We start from the raw sequence: 18418 nt of genomic DNA, 5'->3' as shown, positions 1-18418 counted from the left end.
CGGCCCGGCGGGGCGGGGCGGTGCGTAGCATCAATTATTCAAATTTATTTTATTTCGTTTTATGAGCGAAATTTTTATTTTATTATTTGAATTTCAAATGGATATAACAATTCGAATATGCGAACCCACGGCGAAACCCACTGAATGTGACAAACAACCGGCCGGGCGGTGGCGTAAGGAAGAAAAAAAGCGTTTGCAAAGGAAATTAAATTGATGAAAGCAACCAACAAACCGGGGCAAAGGAAGGCACAACAAGCCAAAACTCCCACATCGGTACTAGAAAAAGTGAAAATGGAACCGCACCGCACGGGGCACGGGGCGTTATGGGTGGAAAATGAAAATTTTATTTCGTTTCCACCATTGTGGGGCAGGTAATGGGTAGAAGAAAAAAAAAACTAATGGAACCAGCGCTACAAACGGAATAATCACCGGCAAATGGGTGACAGCAGGATGGCGCATGAAATATTCAATCAGCCTCGGCGTGCCGTACCGAATCAATGCTTCAGTATGCCGATCCCGATCATGAGGCCATTATAATGGAATACATTAACTCCAAGCACAGTGAGCGTCAAACGAATCCGATGGGCGTCTCAGGTTTGTATTCTAGTACAAAATTGTTAATCTGCCACACTATTTGCAGAACTTGCCACGCGCCCGGCATGGGCTGATCAATCGGCGCTTATCGGTGCTTTAATTCCATCTACTTAACTCAGCTTCCCAGCACCACTGTCACGGTCCCGACAATGACGACACCAGTGGCATGCATTAGATTAATTTTTAGTGTATCCATCCACAACAACAAACAATATTCACCCACATACTAACCCCTGGCCGGTGGCCGCTGTGGCTATTTATAATTAAAAACGGTGCCCGTCCTTTCCATTTCCATTCACATTAGGTGCCACCGGTGCCAATTAAACCCGTTGCCGACAAGTGGTGCGGAAACATATTCGATTCCCGACACCCCGGACATCTAACCGCACCCGTCCCCACCCCGGAGCGCACCACCGAGCGCCAGCTGGGAACCGGAATAGGAAACGCGAAAACGGGCACCGGAAAAAAGTCAGCTACGGAAAGTGCAAAAAAGGGTTTTATCTGATAAAATTAAAATTTAACGCGCCACACTTCAAGAGGGTAATGGAGCGTACCTATTTAGTTATGCAAAAGCTCCACCAACCGGATGTGCGGTACGAGCTTTTTATTAATGTTTAATTGTTTCTACAAAAAAAACCTGCCTCTGTCCGGTTGATTTGTTACTATAAGGTGGGCCTCGGGCCTGTTCATATGATAGACAATTTAAACAAAGCTGCAAACACATGCTGGCTAGGCTAGTACGTACAATATTGGCGATTCCGTTTACACCACAGACTTACTTATAGCCCTTTATAAATAGAAATACAAAACTGAGTCTGAAGAACAATTTACTCGTTTACCAGATAGCAATTTTTGAACAAAAAAAACATTTGTGTCATTGACCAAATGATGCATTCGTCTGATCTTCCCCTATTTTACTTTTTCCTACTCTCTAAGCTGAAATTGATGAACATCAATTCTAATCAATTCATCTCTAAACTCCCCACAAAATGATCATTTTATAACGACATCTCAGGGATTCAAGCGATTGTAATACGGCTGTAAATCTATTCACACATAAAAGCGCATAACTTTCTAATCTGTCATCCGATTTGCATCCGATTGGATTCGCTCGAAAGAGAAAAAACGTTCCTTTCAAACTATGCTACTAACTAAAGGATGTAGTTGAATTTTATTGTTTTTAGAAATAGAATCTAGTTACTTAAAAGACATACTGTTAATGCATCAGCAGTTTATCTGAACCGTGCCTTATCACATAGAACTTCAAAGACACATTATTCAGAATAAGAATCAATTTTAACTTACCTTCTGGCACAATAAAGTAGAAGTCCACGAAATAAGTAAAGTGGAACTACTAATCCCACAGCTTACCCATGTTTGCGTGTGTTTGCGTTCGCATCATCTGCAATAGTCCGCTTTCATTGCTAAACTGTGAGTAGTCAGTGGTAGTCAATTTAAATTTAGATCAAAACCTAATAATCAATCAATCAGGATTAAGTTTAAGGCCATCCCATTTAAGGTCTCTACGAAATTTGGTACATTTTTCTTGTGTAATAAGGAGAAGCCTAGCTGCTCCCAGTTAACAATGTTTAAATTACAATGTAAATCATGTTATGATTCATTGTGCTGCCACTACTAAATAGAGGCTTGGAGAGCGCGAAACTCGCACGCCAATTGAATTAAGTGCAGAAATAGTGTACAATCACCTAGAACCACGTGTCGTGTCACGTTTATCAGGCCCATTTCTTGCAGACGATTTGCCAATAAAACCAAAGCTCGCAAACAACTGCTCCGCACTAGAGCAGGAACTGAGCGACAGAAAAAACCGGACAATAAATTTGAATTTCCTTTTTCTTTTAATTTCCATGATGAATTACATTTGAATATTATGCCCAGAAGGAACCTGCGAGGGGGGCTGGTGGGCCACACCGGTGCAGCGTGGCATCTGCCGCCAGCAGTCATGCTGCTCGTTCCATTCGGCGGCCGTGATTTAGTTTGACAGCCTCAACCATCAGGCGGCGATTGATGGATCGCAACCTGACGTTTCGGTTCGCTCCGAATTTGCATGACGAGCACTGCTACGCACAAAGCGGAGCGCCGCATATGCAGCTGGCCTTCCACGAGTCGCCTTACCTTCGCTAAATTGAAGCATTATGCTGCGTTTGGAAAGCAAAAAACGTTTTCCCAGCTGTAGAGGAATGCAATTTCGAATTGAACGCCCGCCAATCGGTGGTCCGTTTTTCATTCCTTACGTTCGGCGTCAAAGAGTGTATGGAGTTGTAGCTAGCAGACCCGTGGTGGTTATTTCCAATATTATCATTAACTTTTATTGATTAAAACAGAATCGAGGACGATGCTGACAGAATAATTAAAAAAAACCGTACACATTGCAGCGCTGCTGCCGTTAAAAGAAGAAGTTACATGGTTAATGTTAATAAATAAGATAAAATTAGGGGTTCTTCTCCGGTGATGACCAATAAAATTGAAGTTCCTTCCTCATTTGTTCAACTAAAATAGTTATTAATGGTAATGATGACCAGGCTTCCGCGCTCGGGGTCTGCTACAAGCTAGCCTAGCCGATAATAATTTGTTTTGCGCCAAAAATAAACACGCTGCTCGAGCGCAAGCTGAATATAAGATCTCGACATTTCAATATCAATGTTAAAATTTACCCTGCGCATTTCGACGACACACGTATACCGTTACAAGCCTTGAACATTTCGAGTTAAGCTTTGCGAGATTTTTCTGTTACTTTTGGAATGCCAAATGTACTAACTTCTAACGCTCCCCGGTCAACTTCATTTGTCTTCAGACTAAAGTTTAGTGTAAGTATTGCGTCGACTGTAAAACTCATTTGTATTCGTTCAATTTCCCCTTTTCGTAAATTATGGCCCTGGTCCATCATTGCCCCATTACAATGCAAACCGTCCGGGTTGTGCACCGACCACAACCGAAACCAATAATGCACCTTTGCAATCAGCAAGTAAAAGTAACCGATAAAATGTAGAATTCCAAAAAGGGAACCCTTGCAAGGGTCGGTTCGTGTTCCTTTTACAAACTGCACAAAAAAAGGTTTAAGCCCTCGCGGCCATGTGAAACACAAAATGCACCCATCGCCGCTTTTGCCCACCGTAATCGAAACAAAATGCTCGAAAACAAAAAGAAACAATGTCTGTGCACAGTAAAAAAACGAGAATAAGGAACCACAAATATTAAACAATAAATTGATAAATTTTACAACACATCCTGTCGGCCAATTTTTGTTGCCACAATCGCCGGGATCCTGTTCGCTCGCTTTATACCGTATGAACAGGTCCACAGGCCCATCCTCAGTGCGGGCGTCTGTGACCGCCCTCTATATTGTTCTCATATTTATGTTTGCTACTGAATTTGTCCTTCATTTTGTTTTTAATTGTATACCACAAAAATTGACCATTTTCCAGGCGCTACCTTTTTGCTGCTTGCCAGGTTCTGCTGTTATCGTTCTGCACAGTGCCGCGTGGACAGAGTTTGAGCATGTTTGAGCAATAACTTTGTGTGTGAATTACATGTCCCTTGTACTGGTGGCCAATTTTTTAGTCGCCGGGGTCAAAACGACGGGACACATCCACACGTGGTTCAGCTTATGCATTATTACTTGAGTTCCCCCACGGAGCGTTTGTTTCGCTGTTTTTGGCGGCACTCCGCCCCAGCATCTTTGCACGCTGCGCCCTGCACTATCTACATTATTAAATACACTGTCAATGGAGTGAAACACTCGATGCAATCGCTTTAGGTGGCAGGCACTAAGGTTGGTCATCTGCCTGGTTCCGTGGTAACAACAGAAACGCATCGCTTCGGTGTGCGATTTAGTTAAATGTTCCTGATGACAATTCATACAGTTCGTTTGCTTCGTTCCCTGCCAATCTTAAGAGGCTAAAATGTACGGAGTACGCACGCTACCTTCGTAACTGAGTAGTGTTCCGCTTGCGATTTTGCCGGTTTTACATTTCGATTGAAAAAACTATATACGCACGCCCCCACAGTGTTCGCTCTTCATACATTCACAATATCACAGTCCGGTTAGTAACTTTAACTTGCTCTACAGGGGATTTACTACGTACAGTGTCGTTAAGCATTCTATACAAAAGATGGGACACCTCAGGCTATCGCTAAGAGGAAATGCGGAGTGGAACAGAGAGCTGGAAATTAAAAGAGCAGAGACAAAATCGTCTCTGTTCACCCACTGTAATGGTGGAGAGGTGGAACAATAAAACACGGAAAGGCATATAGCAAGGAGATCGACACGTGACTAAGACATAGTTGTAAAAATAATCTTACGACGATAAAGGAAAGTTAGTTTGTCTTTTTTACTGTTGCTTCCGGCTATGCACACTAGCTGCACGCGCCTTTGTCTATACACATTTTGGAATTGGGTCGTTTTTGAATATTGCCATAGGTTCCCGGATATTGCTCGTTTTTTAAAAAGGTGTTTACATAAAACTTTTGGGTAACGTATTCAAACCAGTCACGCAAGGCTGCAATATCAAAAAATATTGCAGCACGTGGAACGCATAATATGCAGCATCCCGGGAAAAGCTGTATCGCATCGCATATTCCGATCCGATCGGGTAACATGGTAATAATTCGAGAAATGACTTGAGTTGAATGTCATAATAAAAGTAAACCATGGCGTTGAAATGTTTTCAATCTAAAATAAAACACAAAATGTGAAACCAATCCTAACCTTAGAAACGAGGATTAAAACTTATCGTGTGTAATGGTGACTAAAGGTAGTAGGTACCAGAGCTGTTCAACGGTTCAAAAAGGTGCTCGAGTAAGAGGTGCCAGGAGACTGGATTCAAATTGTAACAGTGCGCACCTTCCGTTTTCGGGAAGTTTGGTAGGCGATCGTGATCGTACGACGATCTGCCTGCGTTGAGCCAATGGTATGGCGTTGTATAATTGAGGTCTTGTTATTCGGCGTACCATTGAAAGCAGGCTGAAGGCCAACATTATGTTTTGGGTGCCAGAAGAAGTGTAGTGTAAGAAGAAGAAAGTTCGGTTTGAGGACCCTCCTTACTTTAAAGGCGTCGATAGAAAGATCTTTCGATCACGTGTATCATTAACGGCGCTCAGTAGCGTTCCGTTCGAGACACCACCTGGCACATCGGCCGAAGGTACCTTTCGAGCAAAACCCGGCCTCTTGCCAGTACCGCTACGGGAGATGGACATAGATTTCACCGGTGCTTCACCGGTGGTCGGTGATGCTACCGGTGACGTCGTTTTGGTTTTACGAGCCTCCAGCAGCCGGGCATTCAATCGACGGATGCTGGCCGGAGAAAGTATGCCAATGTGACGTCTTCCCGGAGTTGATCCACTTTGAACGCTCTTTCCACCAGCCGGGGCGGGTGGTGAAGGTGAACCGGTGCGCGAATTACTACCACTGCTCACTGTTGGCGATAGAAGCGTGGTGTACCGTTCATTTCCCGCCCCAGTGTTCCCACCGGCCAGTTGTTTACTGGAAGCACCCACGGTTGTCGTGACCGGTTTGTAGGTTCGGCTTTTGCCAAACCGAAGTATATTCCCCCCAGACACTGTCCCACCAGAAGCAGTGCTATTGCTAATTGGTGGTTTTTTTGCAGATGCAACCATGGCCGGGACTCCACCGGCTACCTTTCCACCTCCGACCAAAACCACCGCTTCACCTTTTCCAATCGTACCATCGTCTCTTTTGCGTTCCGAGACACCATTAAATCTAGAACTATTGCTATGGCCACTGCCACCGTGCGGCATTTCATTTGGTTTCGATTTGTACGTGAACAGTGATTGCATCGGATGAGCTGCTCCACCGCCGCTCGAAGAACCATGCGTCATGACGACGTGAGTCGCACCGCCAACAGGAGACTTCACCGGCGGCATCTTCACTCGATACGTGGCGACCGGCGCGGTTCCGGACCCAAAACTAGGCTGCGGTTCCGGATCGGACGTTGGCGAGATTTTCTGCTTCGTCACAAACAACGTGGCCCGGTCAGAAGACGAAGCAGCAGCAGGTGCTCTAGGACCGACAACCCGGGTCGTTATCGTGCCTTCGCCTTCCTGCGTAACCCGGGTATCGTGATTACGCTTCACGCTTGTCATTGGCGACCGATTGGGCGATGGTTCGGTGGCACGAAACAGTTTGCGTACAACGCACTGGACGGTTTTCTGGGTACTCGAGGCATTCTTACGCTCAACGACCTTGGCGGACACGGGCGTTGGAGACTTCGTTGCAGTGGCGCCACAATCGGCAGAACTGTTACGCTCGGGAGGGATTACCGCCAGAGGCGATGTAGGCTTTGCTTGAGGTGCAACAAATTTGCCCTCCTCACTCGTCACACTTCCGTGGCCAATATTTTCTTTTTCCCAAGCTGTGCGATCCGCTCCCAACCACGGTCCGGTATTGGAGGCGAAATTGCCATTCATCATCGCCTTGAACGGCGACACGGAGTAAGCTTCCGAAGCAGAGCCGATAGGTTCACTCAGCTTGTCCAACACCAGAGCATCCTCCCGATTGCCGTTAACTTCCAGATAGTTTAGGCTCGTATCGCAGCTCGAGTCAAAGTCCGAACAATTTTCCAGATCGCGAACATTGTTTAGCGTCAGATGGCCATTCTTCACGTGTATAATGAAACCCTTTTCGCCATAATGTTTTGTCTTCGCAGAGGCTGCAGAGCATTCCTCTCCGCGGCGCTCGAGTAATGATCCATTTCGCTCCAGTGTGTCCTTCACCGATGCCAGCACCTCATCCGTCGACAGCCGATCACGGGGACTGGTGGAGGTGCCTCCAGCAGCTTCCGGTGCTAGCTGGCCGGCCGTCATTATTAAACTGATCGGCTCTGACGCACTTCCATCGGTGCCATCGAGCATAAAATCACCCACCAACTGGTCGCTTCCTATGAGCCGCGCTGCCAGTACACTGGAATCGAGCGACTTTCGTTGATTCTCACGGCTTAGCATCATTCGCTGGCGACGCTTTGCCCGAATACTGTCCCGAATGCGGTCACCGTTCGCCGAAAAGTCTTTGCCCAAGTGTGGCGATTTTGGTATTTCACTGCAATCAACGACGACGAAACCGTTGCTCGCACTCACACCGTTCGCCATTGGGACGGTTTCAACCTTTGTTTGCTTCTGCTGATCCTCAAGGTAACCACCACCAGTTGGACAGTCACAACGTTTATCTGTTTCAACAACGCAGGCACCACCATCCACCACGTCGAATACCTTGCACTGCACGACACGTTCATCTTCGGGACCTTCGCAGATACGCTTCCGGCTAAGGGATGGTTTCAGGCTTCCTCCGGACGATGGTGGGGGTGTGACCAGTCCATCGGGCGTTGTGCAAAGGCTCGAGTCCGCACTGCGCTGTTGACCCTTGAAGTGTTCGATTTCGTGCACTATGCCAGGTGGCAACGGTTTCCCAATGGCGGCTACCGTTGCCATCGTCTCCAGCCAAACTTCCAGCACATGGAACGGTGGTCTGTGGGAGATAGACAGAGATAAAAAGAGAATGAATAGATGATAATTGTACAACCCAGAAGACATTTTCAGTTGCCGTACCTTTTGTCCGGGTTCAAATCACAGCACAAAAACGCAATCCGATAGAACGGTTCCGGGCAGTGGCCACAAAACTTTTCCCGAAACACCACCTGGTTTAGCCCAAAGTCCGGGAGCCGTGGCAAGTAATCCGGGTCGGCCTGCACCCTGCCGATGATCTCACACAGCATAATGCCGAACGAAAAGATGTCCACCTTCTCGTCGTACTTGTTGCCCCGCATCATTTCCGGTGCCATCCAATAGGGGTTGCCCACGACCGTGTACCGTTGGCGACGAGGACGCCCGCGACGCCCAATCGTGCCAGTTCCCCCATTTGGTGTCGATGAACACTTTTCGAATGCTGCGCTAAAAGGCTGCTTGATGATTCGGGCTAACCCAAAGTCAGCCACTATCACCGTCCTATCGTCGCGCACGAGACAATTGAGTGAGTTCAGGTCCCGGTGGATGATGTTCATCGAATGCAGGTAGCTCATACCGCGCGAAATGTCCCGCGCAAACGATATTCGCTGCTGCCAGCTGAGCGGCAGACCCGAATCGTGGATCAGTTCCTTCAGCGAACCGCCCGGAATGAACTCGGTCACGAGGTGAAGCTTCTTGTCTTTGTACAGCACACCGATGAAACGCAGCACGTTGTTGTGTGACAGCGACCGCAGTACGGCCACCTCTTTGAGGAAGTTCTTCTGCGCTTCCTCATCGACGCGATACAGTTCCTTCAGCACCATCACTTCCTGTGTGACCCGGTGCGTTACCTTGAACACCTGGCCAAAAAAACCCTTGCCCAGCAGCTCTCCTTGCACCAGATCGGACGCACGGAAGATGCGGGCCGCCTTCGGTTCGACGCGAAACGATTTCGTGCGCGAGAGGTCATAAAACTCGCCACCGGCGGCCACAGTTCGGTGTTCGTCCAACAGCCGTGACATGCTGGAGCTACGTTCCTTTTCCTTCAGGCTATTGGTAGCTGAAAAAGCCGAAAGCCAACAGTTGTTTGAAGATCAGCACCTAATTTGAAGCAAAGGACAACCCGGAAACTCACGAGTGTTGCAGTTGACGTCCTTCAGCCGTTTCTGCATCTTACGCGACGACCCACTCATGTAGCCTTCGTCCTTTTTCCGGAAAATGCGCTCCAGTTTGCTCGGCGATAAACTTCGACTTGACGCACCCTCCGGTTGCTCGTCGTCGTCTTCTTCCTGTTCGTTGTTGTTCATAGCGAGCGTGGTCCTGCTAGCATCGGTACAACAGCCACCGGCCAGTCGATGCTCCTCGAGCAGATGTGGATCGTGTTCCACCGTCAACTGAAGCACTTTACCCGAGGTTTCGATCATGTTCTGCAGATTTTCCAACGGAACATCACGAACTGGCGTACCGTTCACCTCTAGCACCTTGTCTCCGACCCGCAAAGGCATTAAGTCCGTATTGAGCGTTACCCTGAAAAAAAGGCGAACGCGGTGAAATTAGTCTCGCTCGCAGTTTTCATTAAATAAAGTTTTCTTAACATAGGCATTAACAAACCCATAAACAATGTAAATTTGCTGATAAATTATTTAAATGATAACATCTAATGAAAAGGTTAGGTTATTTACCTAAAGTGAAGCAAACCACAGCACGACTCCAGCGCAGAGTTAATGCACGCGAAAATGTACTTTCCGATCTGACCGTAAGCCGTACAAAATAGTCTACAGACATCAGAATGTTAGTGCGTAGAAGCGGTCCGGACAAAACGTGTTCCGGGCGAAAGCAGTACAAATGGTTGACGAGTTAAAGGTTAGTGAATCCGTTTGAAGAAATAAACCAAGGCTTATGCCAAAACTTACTCCGAGATCCGAACGCTCTTGCAGCTGCCGGTCGGGGTGCCCTTGCCAACGGGTACACCGAATAGTTTCTCATCGGAAGCCGTCAGGCGGATGCGATCGGCTCTTGTGCCAGTCCACGGAATTTCTATCAAACGAATGGAGTGCGGCGATTTTGGCGATTTCTCCGATGGCACCGTTCCGGATATGCCGGTCGTACGGCCGGTGCTTCGCTGTGAAACCATCAACGAATGCTGCTGGTGTTTGTAACAGGAACCACTGTAATCACGAATCGAGCTGTTAGCGTAGGGATCGCAACAAAAGTGATTGCTGGTCACATCTTACCAAAACAACTTCGAGCGTTCCAAGAGTGCGTACGTTTCAGCTTCTCCGATGAAAATTTTGCACTCCTCACATCGAAAGCACTCCGGATGGTACTTGTGATCGCCGGCGACCATCACAGGGCCAGAGATTATCTGTCGGCGTGTGGACCGTGATAGTGAGAGACGTGCGATAACAGCACAAAACTTCACGCCCAGCCACGTGGCTGCGGTATTGATCAATTACCTGCGAGCACTGCTGACAACAATCGCCGTACTTTGCCCAATGATCCTCCCGGCAAAACAATAGGCCATCCTTCTCGAAATACCAACTCGACAGTCGTACATCGCAAACGGAACACCTGCAATGGTGAATGGAACAAGAAGCACAATCTCGGTAGTACCACAAGCGGTAGTAAATTCAATTAGTCATGTGTAAATTAATTAAGGGGTGATTCGGACGACAACCGCCAATCCTGCCCGATTTTCGTGTACAGCCACGTGAAACCTGCATTCTCCTCACACCGACCATTCTGTCGCTGCTCGGGCTATTTACTTTCAGATAAATCAAAAACCTTTGTTTACGGAAACAGTTGGCCGCGTAACTCACGAAGCGACGCAAACAATGATAACACTAGGTTGTCCGCCGATGTAGTTAGTAAACTCACCTGAAGCACTCTGCATGCCACAGCTGACCGACGGCGGCCACATGTTGTTCCGCCTCTATCGCATTGTAGCAACTGGCGCATGCCGAGTTTTTGTCCTCTGCGAACGAAAAAAGAAACACGGAGAAAAAGGATTCAGATTGGCGTTTGAAGCTCGGGGGAAACAGAGTACCCTTCATGCAAACGGTTACGATCGTATCGTTCATCGATTGATCATTCACGGCCGAGACAGTCGCAATGATCGCTTTCATCAACCGCTTATCAGGCGATTGCTGTTCTGTTTGCGGCTCGATCAATTAAAATAGAGGGTCCTTCGGAACTGCCTTGCTCGGATCGAAGCGTTGCGCTCGATTGCTTCTGGGCCGTGTTTTCGCCGCATGCTTTGCGCAGTGCCGCAGAGTTCTATTTTCTATTAAATGCTATCGATCCCAAAACGTAGCAACCACAGCAACGAGAGTTGCCTAGGGGCAACTACTTGCCCGACTTGGTTGCTAATGAATGAAATGTCAAGGTCAGGTGCACAAGCGTAACGCCGCTCGATGCCTTCACATTTTTCGGTTCTTTCTGGCTGTTTCTTGATTCGTCTAAATATTTGGTCGCTCCCCGCTTATCGACCGCATTCCACAATCGATCTTGTCCGCATCGTCGATTGAGCGGAAGCCACGGAAAGCGAGTTTCCGATGCATTAGTAACGGGCGGGATTGATAAGACCAAGATTTATCGACCTGCTGCATTCCGCACGGGGTGATGAGGTTCCCATTAAAGCACCGACGATGAGTCACAGCCGCATCGTAAACATTGGCCACGACCTTTTGGAGGCAAACAACTGAACACACAGCCGCGTACGTACGCACACAACCCAAAACAGCCTTGCGGGCTTCAGTCGAGCATCCGCCGCCGCCGCCGCAACGCACAGCCATCTGCTGGTGGGACACTAACACACTCAGCCACACGTGCGCAAACAACACTCTCATCTCCCCTTTCGATTTCCCTTGCTATCTCTCTCTGTCACGTGCATAACACTATCAAATGCGAACGAAAGCGAAACACAGGGATCGCGTTTTCGTTGACCAGTACGCTGCTTTGGCCCGCGACCTGATAAGCGGTCAGCGGGGGACACCAGTTATTCAATCATCAGCAGGCCCCAACTTGGCCCCCATTGATACGCTCCGCACCTACTCACATACCCTCATGCCTCGCACGGGGAAGCGCAAAACGACACGGCCAAACACACCCACGCACACGGACGGCAAGATTCAGATGTTTAGTTTTCCGAGAATTGCCGAGTACGCAACCCGCGCTGGGCCAATGTTTCACAGCACATCCGTTAAACCCACCGCCAATAACCTTCCGGTAGCGGTAGCGGACCGATTTCACCAACCTTTTTGCCCGTTCTCGCCCATCGTTGCATTTTCTTCCGACGCTCCCGGTCACCTTCTTAACACGAAATAACGTTCGCAGTCGTAGCCAAGCGCTACCGCACACTCGAGAAACGCAGGCGAGATTAGAATACAAAATTGGTCATCCTCCCCACTCTGCGTGTGTGTTTGTGCGGCGCAGCATCGCGATGTCAAAACAGCGAAACCGTACGGGGCACGCGTTTATTATCCCAAGTTCACACTTTCGAACCATGTTGAACTGATGAGGTTCGGATCTGGTTTAAATCCGAATTCGAAATCCTTTTTTCGGTTAAACTTTGTATTTTATTACATAGCCATGTTAATCATCATCATCATGCTTGATTTAGTTTGGAATACTTCAAATTATCAGCAAAATATGAAAAGTAACTGGATTCATACTGGATTCGACTCTTTACTTCAAACATCAGGGCAGTACTGAACGCAATCTTTACGACGAAAAAAGTGCTCGTATGCAAACGGATTGACTGTTGCATTTAACTACTTTAATGCAGGAACTCTACCAGACTAAAATAATTGCAATAAAAATTTGTCTGAAATTTGTCGAGCATCGTCGAATGTTGGCAGCACTGCTCCGAGTGATGGCACGGAAATGTGTCAAATGTGTGTTGTGGTTCCACAGCTGGCAAACAGAGTTCCCCTTTCGCGTAAAACTCTTTCACTGCTTCGTAGCAACAAAAGAATCTGGTGTTGCTATTTTGATTTGTGCCATTTTTCGTTGCTTTACAAGTTCGCAACAAACGCTAGGCGTAGATAGAAAGCGTACAGTTGGTCCGAAAGGATAACGAGTTCTTTTGCGACCTCCGCAAACACAGGTTCCACATACCTGCGGCATTCTAGGGTAGGTCTGCACTTTGGCATAACGCAAGTGACCCAGTGACCAAGCGAATAGGCGCAATCATGAGTGTGGTGGGCAAGAAGCTCAGTTCAATGGCATCTGGAGGCGGCGCGGAGGAAGCAGCCAAGTCCTCGCCCACCACTCCGACGATCACTGGAACCGCAAAGAGCATCATCACGCCGGAATATGTGTTGCAGTTGAACAAAATCGCGGACGATTACCTCTGCACGCCCGATGCCAACATCTACGAGATCGATTTCACCCGATTCAAGATACGCGATCTGGAATCGGGAGCTGTACTGTTCGAGATAGCGAAACCATCCGTAAGCGACATTACGCAAAGCGGCAACAGTGCCGCCGGGGTGGGTGGTGAATCAACGCCCGGGGATGCGACGGGGACACCGAGTGGTGAAAATCCGGCCCCAACCGAGGATGTAGAAGAAACGTTCGAACCGAACGCAGGACGTTACGTGCGGTACCAATTTACTCCGCAGTTCCTGAAACTCAAAACCGTCGGTGCAACGTAGGTGTTCTGCCGGGGGCGTACTGATTTTCGCACTGATGGCGAAAGAATTCTCTTTTTTCCCTTGCTTTCTTCCCGATGCACCAACGACCACGCAACAGGGTCGAGTTTACCGTTGGCAGCAAGAGTGTGAAAAACTTTCGCATGATTGAGCGGCACTTTTTCAAGGATCGGTTACTGAAAACGTTCGACTTTGAGTTTGGATACTGCATTCCCTTTTCTAAAAATACTTGCGAACACATCTACGAGTTTCCCGCCATCCCACCGGACCTAGGTGAGTGCGAAAGGGTTTCTTCAAAAGTTTCTGCGCGCGCCAACTAGTGGTGCGTGGAGCAGTGTGGCCCTTCATGAATGCACGCTGGCAAGAATCCACGAAACCTATCGCCCCAATTCTCCCGCTTGACCCGATCTTATGCATGATTCACTCCGTCAGTGCAGAGCATGCTTTCTTGTTCGGTGCCATCATCATTCTATCTTGGGAACCCATTTGCTATGATGCCTTTTTGTGCTAACAATTCATCTTTTTTTGTTTACCGCATGCCACAGTGAACGAAATGATTCAACATCCGTTCGAGACCCGTTCCGATAGCTTCTACTTCGTCGATGGATGCCTGGTGATGCACAACAAGGCCGACTACGCGTACAACGGTGGCGGTCTGTGAGCGCCGCTCGGTAGCCGGACGCACACGGGATCCCTGGCGAGAACTGCGCCAGATGTTACCGCGATACAACTTTGTTTTGTTGCCTTTCGTTGTTGCCGTGTTGTGTTGGTGATCAACGTGGTTCTCGATCCGAGCAAGCGTGCGGTGAAACCATTTTTTCGCCAAATACACGCGATTCGAACCGGTGGACTCGTGCTGAGTTTGTGAAATGCAGAAAGGAGCGAAATTGGGAAACCGGGAGGATCCGGCATTCCCAATAACCTAACCAAAGCTGAGGCCGAGCTAACGCGTGATGAAGGCAGGAAAAAAATAAACAAAACAGGTACGTTAATATACTTATAGTAAATGCAGAAGAAAGAGGTAAAAAGCAGGGTACACCGGAGGCAAAAAGACATTATCGAAAATTCCCTCACCGGCCAACCGTCATCGAAGTGGCTAGTGGTAGCTACAAGGTCCCACAGGTTCCGTTATGGGCGCTTTAAATATATTTATTGTAAGAATTGGAAGGTTTTTAAAACGAGGCGAAATATGAATCTAGTCCAGAATAGCGCCGTCTACTCCCACGTTAAAAGATGTACGAGAGCAGCACCCCCAGCCTGCTGAGCAATGCCAATTAAAAGTGTGACCAGCACGACTCTAGAAAATGAAAACGATCGACCGACAGAACTCGAATCACCTTTCTTGCCTTAATTATTTGTTTGTTATTGTGGTGAACGGGAACTGGGATATCAATGGTGGAAGAAAGAGGTATTAAGCATAAAAACATAAACACACCACAGGCCCGCAGACTGATCGGTTGCGCGAACTAAAAATAGACTAGTGTTCGGTACATCCACGGTACAGTCGCAGTCGAGGGCTTGGTATTAGGGTATCCCTCCGCCCGGACGAAAGTTGAATGTGTTTTGATAGCAATGAATCAATGCTGATGGGATTTTCTACCAAACCGTTTGCGTCCTTTGGCTTTTGTACATTGGGTACCTCTGTGATCGATCTTCACTTAAAACTAAGCGACAGCGGCTAGCTATTTGATAGTTTAGAGAGAATTTGCCACGAATCTTTTTGCTCCATTTCTACCAATATGCTTTTCCCTTAGCGTAAACGTGTTCCTATAATTCATTCATAAATGACTCTATTGCGGTTAATGATGTTGGACAAAATGTTAGAGAAGGTCACCTGGGGAAGACAGAGCACAGTTTTTGCTTCAAACGGCAAGAGTCTCTCGCGAGCAACATTTGAGGTTTCGGTCGGTCATCGTCCCGTCGGGTATTGCGTCTCGCAAATATCACGGTATACACCGTGAACCCTGCCGTGTATCGTCCGTCCGTTATGGCTCACGACACGCGATTTCTTGTACCGCCGCCGGCAGTTGGCGGTTCGTGTTCGTGGGATCGATTAGGGTTTCGTTTGCACCTTCGCAAACCTCGAATTCCGCTGACCACGGTTTACGGCAGGTGGCTAAAAACCGAATTTTGTATGTACTTTCGTCATCGTGGCTCCCTCGCGACCAAACCCCTAATGGTGACAAACATAATATCCTAAATCTTCTCACACCACAAACCGCGTCGCTTGCGTGACCGCATGCAATGACCGTGGCTCGGAAGTGTTATTGACGCCACCTATCAGTTTGTATTCACATGGGGTCAATATCATGAACCAAAAAAAAATCCCCTCCATTGCTTTTAGCTTTCTATTACTTTTAGATTACAACTCTATTTAGCAGGAAGTTGTTTGATTCACCTCATCGTGGCATTTTTCATTGCAAGGATAAAGCAAAACATATCTTTTGGAAGCGCTGAATGCATTTCAAACATTTGCATTTCCGATACGGAACAGCTCCCGACTGACTGTTCTCTCGCTCTCTCTAGAGTAGATTGGTTTATTCGTGGTCGTTTGCCACGATGTTGGCAAGGATTAATGAAACCGACAATGGAGAAAAACCTGTCTGCACCCAAAACGCAAATGAGTGGGATAATGAGATACGAATGCAAATTTAGTCTTCACGACCGGCCAAGGGCCACTCAAGCCATACAAGCCTCTGCAACCAGCCTCTCTCGTTCACCAAAACACCTCAAAGCCATGGCCGAACTAATTAGTAGAACACTGGAAAGCAAGTAGCATGCAGTAATAGCAACTGAATATAAATCAACTGAAAACATATTTGTATCACATGATATAATAGTTGTCACCAGAAAAGAAATAATAAGAACACACCGGAATAGATAAAATGCCCTTGTAATAGATGAGGAAATGCTTGATGTTCAGTAAGACACGCCCAAATATGTAGTTAACTTAAGCGTATGGGCGTCCGTAATGAAAAAGAACTGAGTTTTAAAGAACCCTATTATTGCCCAGCACACCGTGTCGCGGCATCATGGGTATAATGCAGGGCCAGAAATTGATAGCGTTGATTTAGTGAACGTTTTAGTTATATCGAATAACCGCGAGTAGAACTCATCAGTAAGTGTTTTAGCGTTAAGCGGGCTTTGGAAATCCGCTTTGAAATGGTAATACGCCGGAGAGGCGCAAAATCTTCCCAATAGGTTGGAAGTAACGGCATAGTCATTTGCGATACGTTTGTCATTTACGATACTTTCGCGTGGCAACCGTTGAACGTTTTTACTCAAATTTTTGGAAATTGCGGTTGTGTGCAGTTGTGTGGTTGGAAGACGGAAATGTTTATCCTTTTTATACCAATACTCTTGCCAATAATCAGCACATTTGGGAGTTGTTTGTTTCGCACGTGTGAGTGTATCTGTGACACATTTTTTTTTTAATTTTTCCTACTTGATGAAAGCGTACCGATTGCACAAGACTTCCTATTCACGGCAGGAGACCAAAACCCGAATTTCAAACGTACCACCAGCACGCACCACACAAAAGCCACACTATACTGTTTAGTTTTTGTAATGTGTTTAGATGTTAAACAATTGGTGGTCAAATTACTAGGGTGCACGACAAAGCCGGCGAAAAACGGCATTTGCGGCTGCGTTGAGCAGACAAGAGAGTAAACACTACTGCACTTAATTCTAGTCTGTGCGTATCAGTCGTCGTGGCAGAAAGTGGCCAATAGCATGGCGATGAAACGAGAAAACTTTAAATTTAAAACAAATCAAGAAGAGACAAAAAGGATAGCCAGAACAGCCAGTGTGAACTTTTTCATCGTGTGTGCGCCAGGCATTGTCCAGTTAATGCACCGCACTGCAGTATGCCGCCCATTCGGAACAAACGAAAATGTTACCAGCAAAACAATGAACAATACGCAATAAGAAATAAAGAAATTACCGAAATTCAAACAATATTTAGATAATATGCGCCATGCAGTAGTGCCGAGGCTAGAAACAGTAGAATGGTGCGAGTGGAAGCGGACGACAGAAGAGGACAAACCATGAGTAGAAACGAAAATTCGAGTAGTGTTTGTGTTTTTGAACAAAAAGAATGTTCCTTCGCCGACAATGTTGCAACACACTGAGGATAAGCTAAACAAAAAAACCAAAAAGCTATTAAGAAAAGATGTGAACAAAGTAAGAAAACAAAATCTCTATGCTTCTCCATCGCTAGCGAGAAGAAGGTACGCGATAAAATGATCAAACTAAAAGCATCAAAACTATCACCGCGTAGTCATATACTTTTACCGAATCTTAGCTAAAATTGAAGTTACACAAGCAAAACTGAACGCATACCAAGCAAAACACGTGTCGGGTAGAACGCCGGTGTTGTGGCCGGTGCTGATAGGATTTGGGGTCAGATAAAATCTATTATGCTACGAACGAAGCAGATGTGCTAGTCAAAAATTAACTGAAACCAAATTAAGGAGCTATCAAAATGATTCCCTTCCTTTGCAGAACGCTCTCTGGGCACGAATTTCCTTATTCCACTACCAGGACCTTACGTTACTATCCCGTACTGTTTTCGGTTGATATCGCAATGCGTGTTTCAGAAAGACAACACAATCTCTAATTGTTTTTACATTGTAGATTAAGTTTGTAGTCAAGTGATGACAGGGGCTCCTCCAGGGGCGCCTTAAGTTTTATTTTAC

At 46.9% G+C, this 18418-nt stretch overlaps 2 protein-coding genes across 2 annotated transcripts; one reads left to right on the top strand and one right to left on the bottom strand.

Annotated features, from left to right (window-relative positions):
* Nucleotides 1-5652: 5652 nt before the first annotated feature.
* LOC131215100 (LIM domain kinase 1) lies at nt 5653-11192 on the bottom strand. The gene is made up of 9 exons (XM_058209479.1): nt 11114-11192; nt 10945-11041; nt 10524-10638; nt 10302-10432; nt 9981-10235; nt 9750-9842; nt 9203-9594; nt 8173-9127; nt 5653-8092 (listed from the first exon to the last, which is right to left on the bottom strand). Exons 1-9 carry the CDS (start codon nt 11190-11192, stop codon nt 5653-5655), a joined length of 4557 nt encoding a protein of 1518 aa, XP_058065462.1.
* A 1824-nt stretch (nt 11193-13016) lies between these two features.
* LOC131207925 (protein unc-119 homolog) lies at nt 13017-18412 on the top strand. Its single transcript, XM_058200598.1, has 3 exons — nt 13017-13720; nt 13822-13994; nt 14267-18412. The coding sequence occupies exons 1-3, from the start codon at nt 13260-13262 to the stop codon at nt 14380-14382; spliced, it is 750 nt and encodes a 249-aa protein (XP_058056581.1). The 5' UTR covers nt 13017-13259; the 3' UTR covers nt 14383-18412.
* Nucleotides 18413-18418: the final 6 nt, after the last annotated feature.

The sequence above is a fragment of the Anopheles bellator genome, chromosome 1, assembly GCF_943735745.2.
Source record: "Anopheles bellator chromosome 1, idAnoBellAS_SP24_06.2, whole genome shotgun sequence".
In the NCBI taxonomy this organism is placed as follows: Eukaryota; Metazoa; Arthropoda; class Insecta; order Diptera; family Culicidae; genus Anopheles; species Anopheles bellator.
The sequence above is the reverse complement of the archived record's forward strand: the minus strand, read 5'-3'. Positions and strand labels throughout refer to the sequence as shown.